Raw genomic sequence first — 24,775 nt, 5'->3', positions numbered from 1 at the left:
TCACATATGACTTAAAGAAAATGTCACTAGAGAAAGACCACAGCTTTTCCCCAATTGCTAGAAAATGGGACAGAACACCACCTTCACAGGCTTTTTATTTCTTTTATTTTAACAGCAAGAAACCATTGTGTTGTAAAAATTAAGTACAGCAGGGAAATGTACGTACCTCCCTCACGGCTCTCTCAGACTCTCCAACATACTTGCTCAAAAGTTCAGGTCCCTGAAATGATAATGTTCAAATGTAGTACTTTTATTCATTTATTTATTTATTTCATATGCACACAGACAAGAATTATTTTATTTGCCTCCTCTCTGTCATGTTAAGCTGCGTTTACACATACAACAGCAAGTCACGAATGCCACAAAGTATACATTCTTGGCCGCTGATCACAAATGTGATGATTAGGGGCAGAGGTGTCAGGTGTCCTCAGGAACTGCTGCAACCTGTTACCACGTGTTACTATTAATGGCATGTGTTACTGGTGAATTATCAGGAACCATTACGCACAGTCAAGAATAATGTTCTGCGCTACCGCGCATAACAGAACATCATTAATTTCTGTCACGTTGTGAATCAGGCGAATTTTCTCCACACACACACCCATATTCATCCAACCGTCAGTTGGTGAACAATTCAGATCGCTCCAGTTTGATCCTCAAAATCCACAGCAGAAGAACTTTGTGACTGCATGCTTAGTTGGGCTCTGTGCCATGGAGTGGCACAGAGAGGAGGAGGAGGAAACTGAGAGAGCCAGATGTGTGGCTCCATGCGGCTCTCGTCTCGCTCGTTTTCCCAAACATCAGGCACATGCAGCAGGTGGAACACCTGCAAGAACGCGCTGATGAGCACTGGAATAAAACTTTTAGCCGACTTGGCATCACTGTCCTTCAGCACACTGCAGCAATGAAACTGAATGCGGTGCAGCAGGGTTTAATTCTGCGCACATCAGAGAAGAACGCTGTCATGCTCTATTAAAGATCACCACTAATTAAGATGGATCAACACGCTCAGTTGCGACCTCCACGACATGAGGCGAAATGAGGGTGGTGCGTGACATTTGTGGAAGATGTTTTGACAGCCAAAAACATGCTCCACAAAAATCATGAATATCACGCACCAACACGCACTATTAAGAAAGCTATACAGATGCGTTAAGTCACATTAAGAATGTCAGGAATGTGCCAAGAATGACACAAATATGACATTCGTAACCCATCTTGCCTATGTGTAAATGCACCATTACCTTGGGGTATTTTTTGCGTAACTTCCTTGTGTGGTTGTGGGTGTGCACCTTGTCGCAGATCTGTTTTGACACACCTGCTTTATGTTTTGCATTTACACACCTGTCCTATGTTGTTTCATCATCAAAGTGACTTTATAAGTATGTGTTTTTTAGTTCACAATGCATGTTGTTTGCAGTGGACGGTTGTGAGACACAGATGGTAAACAGAGACCTTTTGGGGACGACTGAATGTCTTTGGTGCAAGGTCTCTGGAGGATCCTTTGCTACTGATGGCATGACTTTCTCTCAAAGAAAATGTTACTTACGGAGTAGCCCTTGCACTGGTAATCAGTTATGGCATTTTTGCCATGTGGCATGCTTCTCTGGGCATGATCCAGCACCCAAATGTCTCAGTGCTGAGGAACCCAGTGGCTGGAGAAGGCCAAGACGATGCACAAGTTTCACCTGACTGTTGAAGCTAGATAGATAGACCCCAACCTGGCAATAACTACTGTTGTGGAAATCCCTCAGTAGCGAGGAAGATTGCCTCTCGATTGATTCTCGGATGGGATGGTGGACGCAGCAAAAATATACATTTACGGCTGAGCTAGAGACGCCTGTGCATTGGTTTGCTGAATGTGGGAATGCACGTTGACAAACATGTTCCCTGACAGAGCCTAAGCTTGGTCCTATGGCTCGGAAATCCCAGACGTTTGCCTTTGAGAACCTACTGCAGCTTTCATCCACCCTCACAGCTGTTGGGTTCAAAGGCATTACCTCTTTTGCCTGACCATTTTTTGAGGACTTCTTGTTTCATCAGAGACCCATTGGCTGTTTCATATTCAGGGTTCCTGTTGGGCCTTCATGGCTACCATAGTGGCTATGGGGCACACAAGGTACCTTAGTTCAACCCAATAGGCATTCCCCTACTTGACCCGTTCCCCAGGTGTCATGAAACAGATGGAGGGCTGGATTTTGACACCCAATGGTTATCACCTCGGGCTGGCTAACACAGATTTTTGTGTAGGCCATGGTATACTGAGGCTGGATTGTAAATACCCTTAACTGGTACCAACAACATGCTTGGTACATGGAATTTATGGGCAAAAAGGTGCCATATAAAACCTGAACACTTCAAAACTTCATAAACTCTGCTTTGTGAGATCCTACAATCAGCTGACTCACTGTGTAAATTTAAACCAAACCCTGTGGTTAGTCCACTTTGTGTTTGTGTCACACCAAATGCACCGCATTCCATGTGGAAGCAGGCAAAGATCCTCAATTTCCCAACATCTTGATGCAACTGTTTCCCTCCCAGTAGAGTTCATACGAGTTTACGCCAGCACAAATGAGCTCAAACAAAGTGGCAAACAAGTTCGGTGTGAAACCACCGACTTAGTCCCACTGCCACGACCGAACCCCCGTACCCTCTGGCTGTCTTTCTTCTCCACCTTCAGTCCTTCACTCGCTCACTCAGGAGCAGATAAACACGCAATCATCACTCAGAAGAACTCCCACCCTCTGCAGTCCACGCTTTCAACACCTCTGTGCTGACGGAGGAGATGACACTTGACTCCCAGCCCTTTTGTCTCCTGCAGTAAGTGTGCAGGTTGAGTCATTAATCCCAGGCTCCTCTCTTTGGCAGAGCCCTGGGTTGGTCATGGCGAGTTTAAAACTCTTGACATGGTGGGAGACAAGCTCTTTGCACAAGCGTGCACGTGTAAGTGCGGATGTGAGCGTGTGTGAGTGGCTGTAGTGGCAGGAAACTGAAATTAACAAGATGATAATAGGCCTTTTTTCCACACAGAGGAAACGGGCTGAGCCTCAGTGTGTCCACTTTTAAATCTGGATAATGTGTCCATGTCAAAGCAACCGCTGCACTGGAAAAAACCCGATACTGTTATTGCAGATGCAGTTCTTCAGGATGAGGGACAGGATGGATTTTTTTTTTTTTTCCATTTTCTCAAAGCAGATTCTCCCCGAATGTCTCAGAGGGCGGGCATTCAGAGCTTTTTAATGTGTAAACTGAGACTGAAAACAGGCATTTCAAAAGGCAAATGTCAATTTTCTCCTTTACAGCAAACTTGTTTAATGTTAAATTTTACTGTGATCACAGATACAGATGTACATTTACATACACCTTGGATAAAAACTCAAATTTTCCCCAACTGCACAAATTTAATTTTATCAAACAACATGCATTAAATCAGTCAGAATGTCTGTTTTATTTACATTAAAAAAGATTTATCGACATGTCAACCTCAGCAACCATCTCAAAGAGATTCATGGGACCTCAAACAGCCGTACAGTCTAGTAAGTAAGTCCCTTCAGCCGCTCCCTTGTTTTCACTCAAGGTCACCACAGCAGATCAGAGGTGAGTCTGCATGTTGATTTGGCACATGTTTTATGCCAGACGACCTTCCTGATGCAACTCCAGATTACATGTGGCAGGGGTGGGGTTTGAACCGGGAACCTTCTGCACTGAAACCAAGCGTACGAACCACTTAGCCACCACCCCTACCTCAGTACAATCTATTATACATAATTGAAGAAGCGTCCATTTGTCCATTTACCATTTATTTGGCCTTTGTCCAGAATGAACTACAATCTTTTGTCAAGCTTTTTTAAATGTTAATTTCATAGTAATAACTTCCTCCTTCATCAGTAGATTTCAGGTCATGGTAGTGCATGATCTCTGAAGGTGAATGATGTCACATTTCTATCTGATGCCTCAGGCTCCATCAGCAGACCTGATCACGGTGAGGCTTAAAGCATGTTGTGTGCATATTTTCAACCTCGAGATACCTGGATACACAACATAGAAGATGATGTAAGGTCTCTATGGTCCTAAGCTTCTTATATGTTTGTATAATAGATTGTACAGCTGCTCATGGTAACATAAATCTTTTCGAGATGGTTTCAAAGGAGAAACTTGGCTTCTGCAGCTACAGTTGTATGTAAAAGTTTGGCACCGCTGATGATTTTCATGATTTTCCTTTATAAATCATTAGTTGTCTGGATCAGAGATTTCAGTTAAATATATCATATAGCAGACAAACGCACTGATATTTCAGAAGTATTTACAGAAAGTGTGCAATAATTATTTAAACAAAATTAGAAAGGTGCATAAATTTGGGCACCCTTGTCATTTTACTGAATTGAATACATTTAGCACAAATTATTGGAACACAAAATTGGTTTGGTAAACTCACTGACCCTTGACCTCCTTTCACAGGTGAATCCAATCATGAGAAAGGGTATTTAAGGTGGCCATTTGCAAAAGTTTCCCTTCTTTGCGTCTCTACTAATGAGTGGCAACATGGGAGCCTCTAAACAACTCTCAAATGACTTGAAGACAAAGATTGTTCAGCATCATGGTTTAGTGGAAGGATACAAAAAGCTATCTCAGAGATTTCAGCTGTTAGTTTCCACTGTGAGGAACATAGTGAGGAAATGGAAGACCACAGGCACAGTACTAGTTAAGGCCCAAAGTGGTAAGCCAAGAAAAATCTCAGATAAGCTGAAGCGAAGGATGGTGAAAACAGTCATAGTCAACCCACACACCTGCTCCAAAGACCTACAACATGATCTTGCTGCAGATAGTGTCTCTATACAGCCTTCAACTATACAGCGCACTTTGCACAAGGAGATGCTGTATGATGTTGTAATGCAGAGGAAGCCTTTTCTGCGTACACACCACAAACAGAGTCACTTGAGGTATGCTAAAGCACATCTGGACAAGCCAGCTTCATTTTGGAATAAGGTGCTGTGGACTGATGAAACTAAAATTGAGTTATTTGGACATAACAAGGGGTGGTATGCATGGCTGAAAAAAAAGAACACAGCATTCCAAGAAAAACGCTTGCTACCTACAGTAAAATTTGTAGGTGGTTCAATCATGCTGTGGGGCTGCGTGGCCAGTGCAGGTACTGGAAATCTTGGTAAAGTTGAGGGTCACATGGATTCCAGTCAATATCAGCAGATTCTTGAGAACAATGTTCACGAATCAGTGATAAAGTTGAAGTTGCGCTGGGGCTGTATCTTTCAACAAGACAACAACCCTAAACACTGCTCAATATCTACTAAGGCAGAGGAACAAGTACAACATTCTGGAATGGCCATCTCAGTCCCCATACCTGAATATTATTGAAAATCTATGGTGTGATTTTAAGCAGGCTGTCCTTGCTCGGAAACCAACAAACCTGACTGAACTGGAGATGTTTTGTAAAGAAGAATGGTCCAAAATACCTTCACCAGAATCCAGACTCTCATTGGAAGCAATAGGAAGCATTTAGAGCCTGTTATTTCTGCAAAAGGAAGATCTATTAATATTGATGTATTTTTTCTGTTGGGTAGACCAAATTTATGCACCTGCCAAGAATTATTACACACTTTCTGTAAATCCTATGAACTTCATTTCACTTCACAAATATCAATGTGTTTGTCTGTATATGATATGTTTAACTGAAATTGGTGATCCAAACAACCAATGATTTATAAAGGAAAATCATGGAAATCATCAGGGGTGCCCAAACTTTAACATACAGCTGTACAAAATTTTGCTTTGAAAGCCTTGGCTTAATTCTTTAGATTTTTTTTTTTTTTTTTTGTGCTCTGAAAATAATTCACTGGTTCCAACGTTAGGTCCTTAGTAGTTCTTATTAGAGGTTGTAGCAGCATTGTATAGTAGCACACAGAGTATCAAAAGTGAAAGTAAAAAACAATTTGCATATATAAATATAAATACACAAATATAAATACCAGAAATACCACTCACTGCCGGTTTACTGGCTACTACTGTTCCTCTCCTTCCCATCCTCTGTCTTCCTGTTACTCCTCCTCCCCATTACTGGTATAGAAGAGGATTTTTATTCACCAAAACATCAGGTCTAGGTTTGCATCTCAGATGTACCTTCTGGCAAAATGTACTGAACCTCAAGGTCTTCTTTTTTAGAAAATCCTCCTCTATACCCCTTCATCATGAAGCTATATAACTGGGGATACAAAATGCACACAGATTTACCATAGATCGCCATACTGTTTGTATTTCTTCATAACTGATGTAAATAAGGTCCAAGACATATTAAGTGACTTGGAAATGTTCATGTATCCATCCCCTGACTTGTCTGAAGTAAACTGGCAATAAAACTGATGATTTACAGGTATTATGCAAAAGCATCCCATTACTTATGCAATCATCATCTTGGCTTTTATATTTTTAAATAATCATTTCAAGTTATAAAGATTTGCTTTCAGTTTGAATTTAAGGAAGATAATTTTAAAACATTTTTATGTTCTGTATATTTTGCATTTTTTGTATTTAAAATGGCATAAACAAATTCAAATATGTGAAATACCAAGTGCTCCAATACTTTTGGAGGGCACTGTAGTGTTGATTAGAGTGTGATATGCCCTTTAAAGACACACTGATCTTGGTATATGTAAACCTTTTTCCCACTGAAATTCCGACAGTGAATTAATTAAGAAATAAATAAGTTAATTACTATTACTTTTAATTATCTTTATATTGAAATAAAGTAGACATCCTAACAGATTTAACACAACTACTGTTTGACAGAACTGAATATGTGCCGTTGGAAAAAAGTGTATGCAAATTCATGTTCGTGACTGTAGCTGGGGAAGCGGGGGCGCTTTGTGCACGTTGAAGTGCCGGCACCATTGACCGCCGACTTAATAAAGCCAGTTGAGAGCTTCTGTCGCAGCTTTCTGTTCCACATAGCAACAGCTTCTCTGAAAGCTCACTGATCAACAATTCAGCAAGCTGATCAATCAATCTCCGTCAACCAAGCCCAGACAGGCGTGGGCGAGGGTGACAGTGGAGGCGGCGGAGAGGAAGGGGTGATGAATGAGAGGGGACAAATGCAGGGTCAGAGGTCAAACAAGGAGCCTTCTGTGGAGGAAGTCAGACAGTCAGACTGCCTCCAGGTCATCAGGGAACTATCACCACCACTGTAGTATTCTGGCTGAAGGTACAAGTGGTACACCGAAGACAGTGTGGAAAAATTACAAAGAGTTGGTGGGTGTACGTTTTACCCAGATTACATATATAAGAAACGTCTTGATAGTAAACAAAAGATGGAGAAGACGACCATGCAATCTGCACACGTTTCCTTAGTTTCAACAAAGGGCATCTTAGGAAATGTGTTTACAATAAATCCACAAAATCACATAAGCAAATCATCCTTCATCGTGGCAACGCTTCAAAAAGTGGCTCACATGTTGGCCATCAGTCTAAATCTGGCACGCTGAGCTTGACTTATATTTTTTTAAATATTTTGATCCCTGTGTATTTTGTTTTTAACCAGCTCATGTAAAGGTTTGTAACGTTTGGCTGATCATTCAACCACGATAAGTTACGAATCGCTAAAGCTGCTATTCATTTCTCTTACTGCTTCCAATTTATGGATCAATGCTGGAGGAAAACGGAAACATTTTCCCTAAAATCTTATAATCCAGTGTACTGCAGGAACACGAAGTCTTGTTCTTTGTATAAACAATACAAATAACTCCTGTAAACATAATTAAAAAAGAAAAACTCACTTTAATAGCAAGGAAATTGAGCCCACTTTCATTGGCCAGGGCTTTGGCAATCATGGTCTTGGAGCAGCCTGGGGGCCCATACAGCAGGACCCCTTTAGGTGGTTCGATCCCCATACGGGTGAAGGCCTCGGGGTGCCTTAGAGGCCACTCCACGGCCTGCTTCAGTTTTAGCTTCACCTCTTCCATCCCGCCCACATCTGACCAGTGGACCTGAAAGAGAAGACAAATTAAAGTTAAATTAGATCTGCTTTAAAAACCATTTAAATACCTCAAAATGTGAACTTTCTGCCAAAAGGATGATCCTTTGGACACACTATCAAATATGGCAAAATAACAGAAAAAGGCAAAGATGAAAGACAAAGAATGCATGCTAAGCTTTGGAGGTTTTTGTGCTTTCAGCTGCCCCCACTTGCTGGGGGCCACCAAAGTGGGTCAAGGAGAGACTTGCATTGGAGTTTGGAACAAAGTTGCCCTTATTGATGCAACTCCATTTCTATATGCAGAAACATGTGCAGCTCTTGGTATTCAAAGGGGTCTTCCAGCCAAGGACTAATCAGGAACTATTCTTGGGGTAATGATGGTCTTGAGGTCTAGAGGCAGTCTTGTGGCCAGAAAATTATGTTTGATTCCCTATCAGACAAAAAAAAAAGCCTTGGACATGCAGGCGGTTTTCTATTATCCTCCAAACTACACAAATATCACAAAAATACCATTTTATGTTTGCATTAAGTGGTTTTTCAGATGATTCGAAAAAGCCTTATTTCGAAAAACAGCAGTGACAACACTTTTACCAGTACCGGTCACGACGTACACAGAAAGCATCACATGACCGCTTATAATACACACAACAGTACATGTGGATGGATTAAAAGACAGAGCTTGTTCAGTGATATAAAAGATGTTACAACAATACTGGGTTAAAAAGAACAACAAAATGGCAATATTTACAGACTTACTGCTCTGTCAGAACAACTACTGGATTATATGATTCTCACGAGAACCCAAAACCCAGTCACATTCCACCGATTAATGGAAATTCTGTCATTTCACTATTTTGCTTTGTTGACATTCTGAAAATATCACTTAACATTTATGCAAATCTGATATGGAATCCCACCTACTGTGTGTGTGTGTGTGTGAGAGAGTGAATGGATGAATGTGAGGCATCACTGTACAGCCATTTGCACATCTGGTACAGATGTAAAAGTGCGATAGAAACACAGTCCATTTACTCTGAGATCTGACGGTGTCAGGCGTGCACAAAGCAAATCAAAGTAAATACCCCAATAAGAGTCCCAGCTGCCACACTGAAGCTGAATAACAACCAGTTAGTAAGAAAATGAACAGCAGACGTCTGGAACTGTTGTTCTAGCTCCCAGCGGTTCCATCATGTAACCCCAACCTCAAACACAACCACCTCTCCAACAATAAATGCAACAGAGCAAGCAGACTCTGATTGGACATTGATGTCACTGATGCTGCTCATGTAACCCGCACTGAAGACCTTTAACTTTCTGACCACTGGAGGAAATTGCAAGGAACGGCGAGTTCTTCCAGACCAATAACGAGACTGAGGGGGAGAGATGAAGTGAAATAAAAGCATATTTGGAAGGAGACTGAGGCACGGAGGACTCTAGATGAATCAAGGATAACCTGGACGGGGTGAACAAGAACAGGGCCAACAGCCATCTTTCTGACAGATGGAGGGAAGAAGGCAAAAATTAAAGTGGCTGTTGCAGTATACATCAGGTCCATACGTATTTGACCAGCGACACACAATTTTGAAATTTTGTCTCCTTACAACAGCACAATGGCGTTGAAATGAAACCATTTATGAATGAGAGTCATTTTTATACACAGGCTCTCCACCTTCAGAGGTCATAAATTAAACATAAGGATACAAATGAGCACTTTTACAACCAGTTTTCTTCACACAAGTCAGGGGATGGATAATGGACATTTCCGGTGACTGTGCAAGAAGAAAAGTAATGAGGGAAGCCACCAAGATAACATGATGCCTCTGAAGGAGCTATACCCTTCTGTGCATGTGACTGGAGAAATTGTGCACCATGCAACCAGTCATTACAGTTTCATGGTACAGAGGCACAGAGAAGGACTGTAAGACAAGACAGGTCAAATCTAGGCTCGAGTCTGCCATGTGGCTTCTGGCAAACTTGGTGAAATTTCATGCCTTTAATTTTTAAAAGACATCCTTCTCTGTTTCACTCTACCATAAAGCTGTAGAGCTGGTGATGCAATAAACAAAAGTTCCACTTTGCAGAAGCCTACAACTTCCCTCACTTGTCTCTGTCATTTTTCCAGAGCTGCCTACTTCAGACAGATTGACCATACTGTTTGTATTTCTTAACGGTTGATATAAATGAAGTCCAAGACATATTCAGTGACTTGGAAATATTGATGTTACAGTAGTGTTCAGAATAATAGTAGTGCTATGTAACTAAAAAGATTAATCCAGGTTTTGAGTATATTTCTTATTGTTACATGGGAAACAAGATACCAGTATATTCAGTAGATTCTCACAAATCCAACAAGACCAAGCATTCATGATATGCACACTCTTAAGGCTATGAAATTGGGCTATTAGTAAAAAAAAAAGTAGAAAAGGGGGTGTTCACAATAATAGTAGCATCTTCTGTTGACGCTACAAACTCAAAACTATTATGTTCAAACTGCTTTTTTAGCAATCCTGTGAATCACTAAACTAGTATTTAGTTGTATAACCACAGTTTTTCATGATTTCTTCACATCTGCGAGGCATTAATTTTGTTGGTTTGGAACCAAGATTTTGCTCGTTTACTAGTGTGCTTGGGGTCATTGTCTTGTTGAAACACCCATTTCAAGGGCATGTCCCCTTCAGCATAAGGCAACATGACCTCTTCAAGTATTCTGACATATCCAAACTGATCCATGATACCTGGTATGCGATATATAGGCCCAACATGTTGTGTGGGCTCCCAGAAGAGGAGGTACTGCTGGCCCACCACCAGAGGGCGCCCTGCCTGAAGTGCGGGCTTCAGGCACGAGAGGGCGCTGCCGCCATGGACACAGCCGGGGTGACAGCTGTCGCTCATTACCTCTTGACAGCTGTCACCCATCTACTCAACATCATCTCACTCCATAAAGACCAGACGTCATCTCCACCTCGTTGCCGAGATATCATACTTCATAGGAGGTAATACTCTCAGCCTTTTTGTGAGATTTGTAACTCTGTTATTGTGAGAATTTGCAGGAGAACCGGTCGTTTGTGAGGAGGCTGTGCAAGACGGCGCTCCTTTTCAGCTGAGACCGCTGCAACATATTGAATGAGAGGTGGAGGTGGCATTCCCACCGTTGTTGTTACTGGGTGTACACACACCCACACTTGACTGTCTTTGTTCTTCGCCAGCAGTACCAGATCCGACAGTCGGGGACGGTGATCACCTGGGAATTCGGGACTCGGCGGCTCCAGTATTCACCAGGTTCTGGGGCGGCGGAAATCGTGTGGTTCCGGCTCTTCTCAGGACAGACGTCTTCTATCCTCGAGCCTGCCCACACGTCACCTCTGTGTATTGACTGTTATGATATTCTGTGATTGTCTGTATGTTCGTTGTGCACATTCACAACATTAAATTGTTACTTTTTGGCTCATCTATTGACTGTTCATTTGCGCCCCCTGTTGTGGGTCCGTGTCACTACACTTTCCCAACACAACACCATAGTAGGAGAAACATGCCCATATCATGATGCTTGCACCACCATGCTTCACTGTCTTCACTGTGAACTGTGGCTTGAATTCAGAGTTTGGGGGTCGTCTCACAAACTGTCTGCGGCCCTTGGACCCAAAAAGAACAATTTTACTCTCATCAGTCCACAAAATATTCCTCCATTTCTCTTTAGGCCAGCTGATGTGTTCTTTGGCAAATTGTAACCTCTTCTGCACATCATTTATTTAACAGAAGGACTTTGCAGGGGATTCTTGCAAATAAATTAGCTTCACACAGGCGTCTTCTAACTGTCACAGCACTTACAGGTAACTCCAGACTGTCTTTGATCATCCTGGAGCTGAACAATGGGTGAGCCTTTGCCATTCTGGTTATTCTTCTATCCATTTTGATGGTTGTTTTCCATTTTCTTCCACACGTCTCTGGTTTTGATGTCCATTTTAAAGCATTGGAGATCATTGTAGATGAACAGCCTATAATTTTTTGAACCTGCATATAAGTTTTCCCCTCTCCAATCAACTTTTTAATCAAACTACGCTGTTCTTCTGAACAATGTCTTGAATGTCCCATTTTCCTCAGGCTTTCAAAGAGAAAAGCATGTTCAACAGGTGTTGGCTTCATCCTTAAATAGGGGACACCTGATTCACACCTGTTTGTTCCACAAAACTGACAAACTCACTGACTGTATCCCACACTACTATTATTGTGAACACCCCCTTTTCTACTTTTTTTTTTTACTAATAGCCCAATTTCATAGCCTTAAGAGTGTGCATATCATGAATGCTTGGTCTTGTTGGATTTGTGAGAATCTACTGAATCTACTGGTACCTTGTTTCCCATGTAACACTAAGAAATATACTCAAAACCTGGATTAATCTTTTTAGTCACATAGCACTACTATTGTTCTGAACACTACTGTACATCTGCTTAGTTGTCTCAAGAAAACTTGTTGGAAAAAAATGATGATTTGTTTTTACAATAATCCTTATATTTAGTTTGTCCAATTACTCATGGAGGCACCTTGTACAAGAACATCTTAGTGGTTTCCTTTTAACTGCACTGCAGCGATGTATAGAGATACAACTGTGTCACTGTCCAAATACTTATGGACCCAACTGTACACATGAGAACGTGTGTATGAGTGCTGTGGAACCAGTCCTGAAAAGCGTCTGCATAGTTTCCTCTTCTGACACCCTGGACTCAAGTGTGCGATGAAATGTGTAGTGCTCGCCGGCAGGGTCCTATTACACAAGGATATTGGCAAATAAGTTTGACAATTTTCTCACTGCTGCAATCCATTTTTCATTTTTGCTGTCACCATCTCATCTGTGAAATAGTATGAATAAACTTCAACAGGGGCCTGGTGGAAAAACAGTGTACTGTACCTGAGTTATTGTTGCTGCTAGACATGCGGCCAATTGCCACAGAAGTGTCGAGGACTGAAACCCAGCCACTCCTCCCCGTCGGTTCGGTGACTGACAAGCCCAACAGGCTGTCAGGTGAAGTCCAATATGTACATGTGACACACAATATAACACTGGCAGCTTCACTCGGCTGGACAGATTATCGTTTCTGTAGCCATCCCAATAAAAGCACACGCAAGATTACAACACACCTATATGAAGTTTTCATATATAGCTTGAACATCAATCAAACAAGACAGGGGAAACGGCATGTGGTCCAAAACTGAATTAGGAAACTCGAATCTACGCCAAGGAAGCAAATGGGGCCGTAAAAGTCACCTTCTACGCAACATCCTGTTGACGTACTGCCTGGAACATGGATGGAGCCAAGACAGAACTTTATCATAAAACAGCTCCATGTTTTAAGTCAATAACTCGTGCACATCTCCCTATTGTTCTCTCAGTCATTCTTTTAACATTCCTTAATTTGAGCACGTTTACAGGTATTGTTCACATAATGTTCCACTTGTTTTCCCTGTGTATAATTTGAATAATGACTCACACCCACATTACGCCCCTTTTGCCCTATGCTACACATTCGCATCATCACAATTAACTTTCCATTAAATGATGTTGTGGTTCCTGAAGCATTTAGGTTAGTGGTGCTCATCACCGCCTCCTATAGCGAACATGCTATAAAATGCAGTAAAAAGTCCAACAGGGCGTCACTGTCTGATTACAGGGCAAACACGTCTACAACGCACTTCAATAACCTCAATTCAGTGACTGCTGATGGTAATCGGCACATGTCGTTTACACGGCAGCGTCTCATTCCAAGTACTGTTTATTTTGGAATATTGGTGTCCATGTAAACATTGTCCATGTCTTTGACATTTTTAAGAAAGACAGATTTAAAGCATTTTAATGCAAATTAAGCTTTTATTTAAATTTCAAGCCTTATCTTTTGATTATAGCTTTTTTACTTCACCCATTTCTTTCTGGTTCCGCTCGCTCACTATCACATCATCTCTCGCTCTCTCCTCTAAATGTCACCGCTTCCTCTCTGCTCTTTCACCTCTCCTTACCCCCCCCCCCCACACAGTCATTCATGCTCCCTCCGTTCCATCCTGAAGTAACACATCCCAGGCCACCGGCGCCGTCTCCAGGGAACGAAGCACCTAATGGAAACCTGGCGTCTGGCCACATACTGTAAATACCGAACAATTTATGGACAGCGCCGAGCAAGAAGGAGGAAAGGACAGATGGAGTGGATGGTAGAGACAGAAGAGGAAGGGAGTGAGGAGACAGTTTGTAAAGAGACAAGCAAAGACACGCACTCAGCGAGAGGACTGAAGAGGGATAAAATGGAAGTGGGGAATGCCAGGATACAGACCGGCTGATGCTGACAGATCAATGAGGGGAGTTACGTGGTGCTTCCAAACAAGCCTTCCGTCAATTGTGATCTTGTGATGACACCAATTAATTCAAATTCCTGCAATCAACACTTTATCTGTGACATCCTGGAATTCTTTCAAACAATCTCCAAGACTACCGTCTCAATTTTAGAACCAAACAGCCTAATAATGAATACTGCCTCATGATTACCAAACCCACTTCCTTGTGAACATGTGATAGGATATGTAGGATTTTTTTTTTCTTCTTCTTATTTTACAAAATGTGGAGCAGTCTTCACAGTAGAAATAGGCAACTCATATTTTTACCAGTGCAGGAAAAAAACACTATGTAAAGAAAAAGAAAACTCGAGCAGAACCAGACTCTGTGAGGGAGGCATCTGCTGTGACTTCCTGTAAATTTTTGGATTGAACTAGTAGTAGATCTTTTCATGTTGGACAGATGGAGTCAGGAAGTTTTAAAATATACTGTTTTATCAATTCAAGATTGGGGTGTTTTGGGCTTTCAGCCTGATGTATAACATTATTACCTCAAGCACAGAGAACCCCGACAGCTGGGAAAGGTCGAGGGCGACACCCAAATTTCACCTGCTGGTGATAGACAAACGGCTACATTTGAGGGGTGATGATACAACGGTTGTTGCTATGCAGGATGCTGGACGGCTCCATAGTGTGGTTGATGTGATGACGCGCAGCACCAGGGTATGCTCGCAGATGTGACCTGAGCCTTGACCTGAAAAAAGGAAATTATGTTTTGAACTAGTATGTGTGTTTGTGTGCGATAGAGCTCAAAACATGATGGATTCCTGGTGAAATCTGATGATGCTGTAGGCCTTAATTTGATCAAAAAGCTCATTAGAATCTGATCCGAGGTGGATCCAGGATGATTTTAAATGGCATGTAGCAGGGCCAGGATAATACACTTATCTCCTGATACCATATATGTCACAATTAGAGATGCGCGACTAATGGATATATCCGCAGGTCAGTCTGGCCAAGTGATAAAAAAGGCAAAGGCTATACGCCCAACCGTTGGGCAGATAAATATGTCTTATCTTATTCGCCCAACCATGATCGTGTATTTGACACATTTCGTGCATCTAAACTACGGTTTTTACAACACTTTTTAAGGCTCTATTGCGGTGTATGTTTGACACATTTAATGGCGCCGTCTTTAATTACTGCAAAAACACAGCACTGGATGAAAACAGACAAACTTCATAAGCATTTTGAACGGAAGCCTGTTAACGACAAAACAGTTTTTGAACAAAATGCTGCTTGTTGGCTGTAAGATGGTGTTAGTTTGACACTGTTCCCTGGGTGTGATGAGCCAAACAGAACCGCTTTAGATCACAGCTCCTCCACGGGCTGCGAACCCTCCCGCAGCCGGCAAGAAAATATTCGCCTTTTTCCCTCCCGCATTGAAACCGGAAGTGAACTTACAAGCGCGCTCATTGGTTGGTTGTGGTCGAGTGTATATGCTCGCGAATTTGCTTTATTGACCCAACAGTTGGGTGTACAGCCACTCTCTAAAAAAAAAAAAAAAAGTCGGTCACGGGTGGTTGAATTAAAATATTAACTACGTTCTCTGAAAAGACAACAGTTTTAATACACAATTTTTCCTCATGCATTCATTTACAGACTCTCATTAGGAATCGCGGTTGCGGGGTCCATTTCAGCCAAATTGTCTCGAATGCCACTAAAAATCAGGTGCCGGTTTGACTCCTGCCACTTTAAATCTAATGCAATGCTAAAATACTGTCGGTCGTATGAGCATGTAATCAAAGAAAGTGTAGAAAGAATGTGAGCTTTTGACCCCTTAGAATAGGCCAAGGTTAGCTATCTTTGAACTTGTCCAAGGACTGTGTCCCAAGAATCCTCCCTGTGAATTTGAAGGCCCTGGCCTTCAAATTCACAGGACTGGAGTTATACTGAGCACAGACAGACGGACGGACTGAGGGATGCAAGGTCTTTGCAATGCCAGATAGTCATATTTTGGCCTTGGGTAAAAATCAGCGACTGGGTTTAAAGACATGTGCCAAAGGGGACTGCAGAGGCCCATGACTTTGTATGGCCCTGGATGGCAACCACCCAGCTGGATAATAAATCCATCCCCGCCTCATGAAAGTAACCATCTATCTGCCACAGTCAGATGGGTGTCCCGCTGGCCTTGTCCAGGTGCTGGGGTCCTGAACACTGAGGCACCTACATGTGGACCCTGCCCCACATTTTGTGTCACGCCCTGTATACAGCTGTGTGCTTTAGGCCGTGCGTCAATGACCATCAAGATAGGGCCCATAACGTCTCCCTCTGGTTTTTGTTATCGTTTGTGAAACAGCGCCCCTGCTGGCACAGTTAGGACAGACAATCACAGGACTGTTATGCCTCTTGTTCAAACAACAACAAAGAAAAATCTACCATAACGACGACAAAAATGACAAACGTATGCACCACAGGGCAGCATGGGTCACGACACCTTGTTCAGCAGTTTATGAGCAAATGCACACTGGAATCAGATCACACATAAACGGATGACGACACAGGTCTGACGATCGCCCAACTCTCTAATCTGGACAAGTGCAACACACGCTGAACTTGCATTAAACCCCCATCTTCCGAATGAAAGGGGCATAAATCAGGTTTAGAGGTTTGGAAGCTGTACAGGCTCAGCTTCAGCCAAGTGGATTAACATCATCGTTCGACCTGCCAATTTTCTGAACACAAATCAATCACTGGCCTCCTTCCACACAGGAAGCAGATGTGCAAACACTCTCACCTTACCCCCCCACCTTTTTCTTTCTTGCGTTTACGTCCCATGTGTGCAGACTCAGTCCGCTGCAAGAAATATGATAAAACAACATTGATTGAAAGGCGCTTTTTTGTCATGAATGAAGCGGCTGCGGAAATAGAAGGCAATGTTTTGACTCACCCCTCACCGTGCATCCCCCCCCCCCCACCCCCACCCCCACCACCACCCTGCCTTCCTATTTTTTTTTTTTTTTTTTTTTTTTGCACAAAACCCAGTTATTATCTTTTACTGTTGTTTTCTGAACTTTACAAGAGGCCTCTCAGGCTCTCTGGCCCTTTGATGGGGTTGAAAGGAGGGTGTGGGGGAACTTCTCAGACAAAAAGAACAAAAAAAAAAAAAAAGAAAAAAGCAAAAGAGATGAGGAGTAAGTTTAAAGGGGGAGGAATAAACAAGCTTCTTATAACAGCTGCCAAATGAAAATATTAAAGCCAGGCTGCGTGGTGGAAGGCGGCTGTGGAAATGATAGAAGCGCACACACCACACACCCACACACAACACACACACACACACACACACACACACACACACACCACACACCACCACACACACACACACACACACACACACACAATAATAATGTCAAAAAGAGGTGGAATCCCAAAAATGAGAGACAGATTAAGACTGAACTGTCTATTTATTTGACGAGGGAAGATAACATGAATCCTGAGGCTTAATCTGTAAAAAAAAAAAAAATCTCGATATGTGATGCAAGAAGGGTTCCTGAGGAACTTGAGGCGTGCGTTCATCCGGCACCACTGGAAGTTTCTTATATAAAATGGATTAAAAACAAATGTTTGCACTCATGTGGATATAATCAAGTCCGGGGCTCTGCGGCTGGCCTTTCAGATGAGCTGCAAAAGGAGGACTAAAAAAAAAGAATCCCAACTAAAACCCGCTCTCCTCTCTCATTTCCAAGAAGCAGCCGCAGGAACTGAACGTCTGTGGGTGAGCTCAGCGCTGCAGAGAGGAAGGAGGGAGCGAGTCAGGGTGAAGGGACAGGAAAGACATTTCTTCTTCTCCTTGCTCCCCTGTTTTTTTTTTTTTTTTTCTTGCTGGCAGGAACAGTCAGCGACCTGATCTGCTTTCAATTACCGGCGAAGGATGATGTTAGCCCTCTTCCTGTTCGTTATGTCTTGCACATGCAAACTCCAAAACATCCTGGAGTGGAGTCTCACCGCTGTCCTCTCATCCCTCCTTCCCTTGATCTAATGCTGCTTTCAGAGCAGCAATTCATCTTCCCTTCCACAGCGTAAAATGGCCACAGGGTCATTTCCACTCTTCCTCAGCCTGACCCCCTATTTTTTAAGTGGTGGGTGATTCAGTGGTCAGTGTTTCCAAAGCATAGTTAGGGATTTTTGTGGATGTGCATTAGAGGGGGAAAAAAGACGATTCACAACTTCCACTTCAGAAGAAAACTGCTGCTGATGAGCTTTTATGGTTCTTCTTTTTTGGTTCCTCTTCTTGTGGCATTAAGTTGTGATACCACCAGATTTATCTTTTATTTATGCTTTAATAACTCAGGGGTGACTCTAGCTGCAGGTGTGTGTGGGGGGGGGGGGGGGGGGGGGAGTTAGGTTAAGAATGTATTGCGTTTTTCCTGCATTATAAGGCCCTATGATCACATTAGCTACAGACGAGGGCGACAAGCAGTTGGCGCTGATGGGTGTCCTGGGGAGGGGGCGTGACCACCTCATGGTCACTTGGCGTTATAATGCACAATCTTTAATGATTTAAATTAAAATCATTCTGCACATCACAGTGTCCCTCTGAAAAAGAGAGATTTTCAACGTTAAAGTGCTTGGACTGTCGCAAAAAAATAAAATAAAATAGAAGCAGTCTGCTCTGGGGAAAAAAAAAGATGTTTAGCACATGCAACTACAGACATTCTGTGATCATTTGCCAAAAATGAAAAATATGTTGGCACCTGGAAAAAAGAATGCAATCCTAAAATACCCTCAGCTGTATGACCATTAAAACAGGAAACAGTCTGTGACCCTCTGACCTCTTAAAATAGGTCAAGGTTAGCCATCTTTGAGCTAGACCAAGATCTGTGTCCTAAGAATGCTCCCTGTGAATTTGAAGACCATATTTTGCACATGGGTAAAAATCAATCAGCTTTTATTTGATCACACCTGTGGTCAGTGGCTCAAGTGTGGGAGGAGGGGGCTGTTACTGTAATAACAAGGTTCAAGATAAAGGTTAAAGTACCAAACCCTCCCATTTTGTGAATGAAGATGTAAACTACACTGGCATGTGGGAGAAAGGTATTGTCATGTTTTCGGAACACAAGATTTCAATGACCTGAAAAGGCCATAGATGTTTCTTGCAGGTCTAAAATGAATCCTTGAGAATATATCATCATATTTCCAGTAAAGACACCAAATTAGAGCAGAATGGTACAGCTTTTACTCCCAGGCCACAGTACGCACAGACGGGCATTAATTTATACTCATCGTACCTTGGGGACATCAATGGCGACCTCCCTCATGGCACTGGGTTTCACAAGAGACATGGCCCATTGGAGGTCCTCCAGCGTAACGGTCACTGACCCCATCAGCTGTTGGTCTGACAGTGGATGGGAACCTCCCAGAGCTCGCCTTAGTGCATGTAGACCTGTAGAGAAAATTTACATCCTTAAAAACTTCATTTGTAATTAAAGATGTATTCCACGATACGGTCCAAGAGGCTCCCTGGACAGGATGTCAGTCCATCACAGGTTACTTCTCCAGCCAACACTGGTACCCATTTACAGCTGGGTGGACTGGGACAATGTAGGTGAAGCACCTTGTCCAAGTACATAGACAGGTAGCCTGAATCACAGACCTAAAACCAAACTCCAGTATATACAGTGAGGAAAATAAGTATTTGAACACCCTGCGATTTTGCAAGTTCTCCCACTTAGAAATCATGGAGGGATCTGAAATTTTCATCTTAGGTGCATGTCCACTGTGAGAGACATAATCTAAAAAAAATCCAGAAATCACAATGTATGATATTTTTTTTAATAACTGATTTGTATGTTACTGCTGCAAATAAGTATTTGAACACCTACCAACCAGCAAGAATTCTGGCTCACACAGACCTGTTAATTTTCCTTTAAGAAGCCCTCTTATTCTGCACTCTTTACCTGTATTAACTGCATCTGTTTGAACTGTTACCTGTATAAAAGGACACCTGTTCACACACTCAAATCAACCACACTCCAACCTGTCCACCATAGCCAAGACCAAAGAGCTGCCTAAGGACACCAGGGACAAAACTGTAGACCTGCACAAGGCTGGGATGGACTACAGGGACAACAGGTAAGCAGCTTGGTAGAAGACAACTGTTATGATTATTTATTAGAAAGTGGAAGAAACACAAGATGACTGTCAATCTCCTCGGTCTGGGATTCCATGCAAGATCCACTTTGTGGGGTAAGGATGATTCTGAGAAAGCTCAGAACTACAAGGAGGACCTGGTCAATGACCTGAAGAGAGCTGGGACCACAGTCACAAAGATTACATTAGTAACACATGATGCTGTCATGGTTTAAATCCTGCAGGGCAGCAAGGTCCCCTGCTCAAGCCAGCACATGTCCAGGCCCGTTTGAAGTTCACCAGTGACCATCTGGATGATCCAGAGGAGTCATGGGAGAAGGTCATGTGGTCAGATGAGACCAAAATAGAGCTTTTTGGAATCAGTTCCACTTACCATGTTCAGAGGATTAGAACAACCCCAAGAAAACCATCCCAACCGTGAAGCATGGGGATGGAAACATCATACTCTGGGGGTGCTCTTCTGCAAAGGGGACAGGACGGACTGCACGTATTGAAGGAGGATGGATGGGGTCATGTATTGCGAGATTTTGGCAAACAACCTCCTTCCCTCAGTAAGAGCTTTGAAGATGGGTCAGGGCTGGGTTTTCCAGCATGACAATGACCCCAAACACACAGTCAGGGCAACTAAGGAGGGGCTCCGTAAGAAGCATTTCTAGGTCCCGGAGTGGCCTGGCCAGTCTCCAGACCTGAACTCAATAGAAAATCTTTGGAGGGAGCTGAAACTCCAAACCTGAAAGATATGGAGAAGATCTGTATGGAGGAGTGAACCAAAATCCCTGCTGCAGTGTGTGACAACTTGGTACACTGATTTTCACAGGTGTTCAAATACTTATTTGCAGCAGTAACATACAAATAAATTATTAAAAAAATCATACATTGTGATTTCCGGAATTTTTTTTTAGATTATGTCTCTCACAGTGGACATGCACCTAAGATGAAAATTTCAGACCCGTCCATGATTCTAAGTGGGGAGAACTTGCAAATCACACGGTGTTAAAATACTTATTTCCTCACTGTATATGGTAGTCCACCTCCTGTCCCACTGAGCCACATGCCTCTACTTATACTAATAACATTCCAGTTGGTTTTGAGGTTTCCACTGAGGATCTCATAGAGAGCCACATTGGGATTTGACACAAATGTTTGCAGTATGCCGAGTGCCCTTCCTGATGCAACTCCATTTCCACATGGAGAAACATGCACACAGCCGCTGGTCTTCCCAAGCGGCCTCCCAACCAAGTGCTCATCAGGATCTACTCTCTCTGAGATCAGGTGAACACAAAGTGACAAGGCTGTGCTCATATTAAGAACTGGATAAAAAAACAAAACAACGGTTATCCCCTTTTCACAATAAGAAGAAACAAATCACCAAACCAGGACCTGGCAGATGTTCAATCAGTACTTGACAATACCTTGGCTTAAAAAGATGGAAAAGAGACATCAGTCAAGAAGAAATTTCAGTTGATCCTGAGAAAATAAAGACTTAATCGAGGTAAATAAAAAAATTAAAGGGAGGGAGCAGAGAACAGGTGATTGTGGCCTTTAAGAAGAAACACGAATGTCGTTGTGACTTAAAGGTTTTCAGTATAAATTCACATGAAACAAACCATTCAGGCTTGTACACACTGAAGATACACACCTAACAATTTCTTCTTTGACTCTGAAAATAATCTGACTTTGTATTAATGCAGGGGGAGGTGGGGGGGAGCAAAAGTGTAATTGAGGTGCTTACGGTTTGAATGCCGATGTCATAAAGACATCGTATCTGAACAAAAAGGAGGCATCAAAAACAAATACCACCACATGTCACTATATGCACACGTCTTGTCTCACCTGGAAACGACCTCGCAGCAAAGGGAGGGTTGAGTGCACAACCTAAGTGATGAGTGAGTTTGAATATAGTAGACGTGATGGCACGCACATACAATTCTGAGACAGAAGCCATAATTTTCTTCTGCATTGTCAATGTACTGTGCATGAATCAGGGGAGTCAAACTGCCTGGTCGCCAGGACATCGAGCAGTTACAGACAGCGTTTTGCTCACGTTACACTAAGGGTGGTGTCCCACTGATGCTTTCTGCTATGTAATGGTGTAAAATGGTAAATGGACTGCATTTATATCTTGCTTTTTAGGGGCGGTGGCCAAGTGGTTAATACACTTGGTTCGGTGCGGAAGGTTCCCAGTTCGAATCCCACCCCTGCCACATTTCTCCATGTAATGTGGAGTTGCGTCAGGAAGGGCAAACTTGTGCCAATTCAACATGCAGATCCACCTTGGATTTGCTGTGGCAACCCCAAGTACAAAACAAGGGAGCAGCCGAAGGGACTTACTATTTATGTTGCGCTTTTTCCATTTGCATCAAATTGTAAAGCTCAAAGCGCTTTACAATTATGCCTCACATTCACCCATTCACACAGACACACTCAAACACTGATGTCAGGGTGCTGCCTTGCAAGGCGATCACTACACACCGGGAGCAACTAGGGGAATAAGGACCTTGCCCAAGGGTCCTTAATGATTTTCCATTCTGGCTGGGGTTTGGGGAAAAAAAAAAAATCAAATAAGTAAATAATATACCGGATATCCAATCAGGGCCTAAAGGACAGGTGTAATCTGTGGGAGAACACTGTAAGCAATAAGGAAAATTTTAAACATGTTTAAAAAAAATTGTGATGTTGTGTTAACTGTGTTTTTGGAGTACACAGTAAATCACACCGGAGTAGTACAAGGTAATCTGTCAAAAAAATGCCTCTTGAAGAGAGAAAAGAACAATAACATATAAGTCACACCTTTTTTCAGTATGTGGAACCCACTTTTTAAAACAGCACATGTGTACACCACAGCTTCTGCTGCTACTTAACATTAAGACGTTTCAATATCAAAATGTAAGGAAGATGGACAAACGTGATGGACAAGATATTGGATGTTATCTAATGCACTTTGAGCAAAAGGAAACATCAGGTGAACACAGATGAAGAAGTGAACAGTGGATTTATGCAGGAAGCCCTCAGCTTGTGGTGTGCGTCATAAGGACATTTAAATTCCAAAAATAATTTGGGATGTTTGCATTGTTGGACTGTACCTGAATCCTGCAAAAACAGTTAATATAAATAACAACAATATATATTTTTTTTTTTGCTATATGAGACACACGGGATACATACGTTACAGGACCTTCCAAACTACTAAAAAAAAACAAAAAACTGTGACATATACTTCAGAAAATACTGTAAATCATGATACACTTGTATAAAAGCAGGCGACAGTGGACAAGCAGGTACAATATGCAGTAATTGGGACATAGATTATTGCATATTCTGTTAGATTACTGTTCTCTGAGCAGAGGTCTCCTCCTGATTCTCCTCCGCAACATAGAACCCATGAAAAGCACATTGCCCTCTTCAACAGCAGACAGTTTTCAGATTTTAACGGAAACATTTTAGTTTATTGGAACACTGTGGGGAAAAATGTGCGAGTAGCATTCCTGTATTAGGATTCTTACGTACTCAGGTGTATTCGGCAATATTCTGTTCTAGTCATACGTAAGCAAATATCAATTCTTCAATTTTGACATTGAGACGGAAATTGTGGTCATAAATTGTCAACCTAAGAAAACTGTGTCCAAAAGATCTGTTCTGATGACTCCTGCAGCCGTGTGAATAACAAACACTGAAAAATGTGCCAACTGTAATTTTCTGTTGCACAGGTTGGAAAACTGCACGCACAAGACTTTCAATGAACACGTGCACATATCAAAAATCACACATACTTGAGAAAAAAGACATCTGTGCAGGAGGAGAACTCTGAAAGAGAATGGATAAGGTCCAGGGCTGGGGGGGGGGGTGGGGGTGAGGGAGCAGGCGAGAGAGAATTTACGATCAAACAAGACTGCATCCTGTTTATTTTCCAAAACTCGGCCAAAATGGCGAGGCACAGACAGAAACGAGAGGAAGCCAAAAATGAGAAACACAATTAATGCATGCAGGTTGGTCTTTCATGAGGACGCCAGGCTGAAACTGATGCATTTTCCAGTCCCCAGCTCACTGGTTTATGATGTCTCTCACCGTCTGTCCACCCACCCGCCGTCCGAGTTCTCAATCCCCCAGACGTCTAAACATCCCATCTATCCACCTGGCTCCTGCTTCAGCCATTCGTCTGCGTTAATGCTTCAGGCTGGCACTGCTTAGCCGACACAAAAACATCTGGTCCAAGCAGAAAGGAAGAGGTAAGACAGGACAGGATGTGGAAGGAAGCTGGGGTTGAAGAGGGAGATCTGGAGCCTTGGCTGCAAAAGTTGCATGTGTGAACCTCGGGCAGTCAGCTG

At 42.5% G+C, this 24,775-nt stretch overlaps 1 protein-coding gene across 1 annotated transcript in view; it reads right to left on the bottom strand.

The window, feature by feature from the left end:
* The window catches only part of spata5 (spermatogenesis associated 5), a 253,710-nt gene that overhangs the window by 195,802 nt on the left and 33,133 nt on the right, over positions 1 to 24,775 (bottom strand). The window contains exons 11-13 of the mRNA XM_034182173.1: positions 19,589 to 19,743; positions 7,785 to 7,994; positions 167 to 220 (exon numbers count right to left, since the gene is read on the bottom strand). Coding sequence (XP_034038064.1) covers positions 167 to 220; positions 7,785 to 7,994; positions 19,589 to 19,743 — 419 coding nt within the window. The remainder of the gene's footprint in view (positions 1 to 166; positions 221 to 7,784; positions 7,995 to 19,588; positions 19,744 to 24,775) is intronic.

This window comes from Thalassophryne amazonica, chromosome 11 (genome assembly GCF_902500255.1).
Source record: "Thalassophryne amazonica chromosome 11, fThaAma1.1, whole genome shotgun sequence".
Taxonomy (NCBI): Eukaryota; Metazoa; Chordata; class Actinopteri; order Batrachoidiformes; family Batrachoididae; genus Thalassophryne; species Thalassophryne amazonica.
Note: the sequence above shows the minus strand (reverse complement) of the source record. Positions and strands in the feature narration are given on the sequence as shown.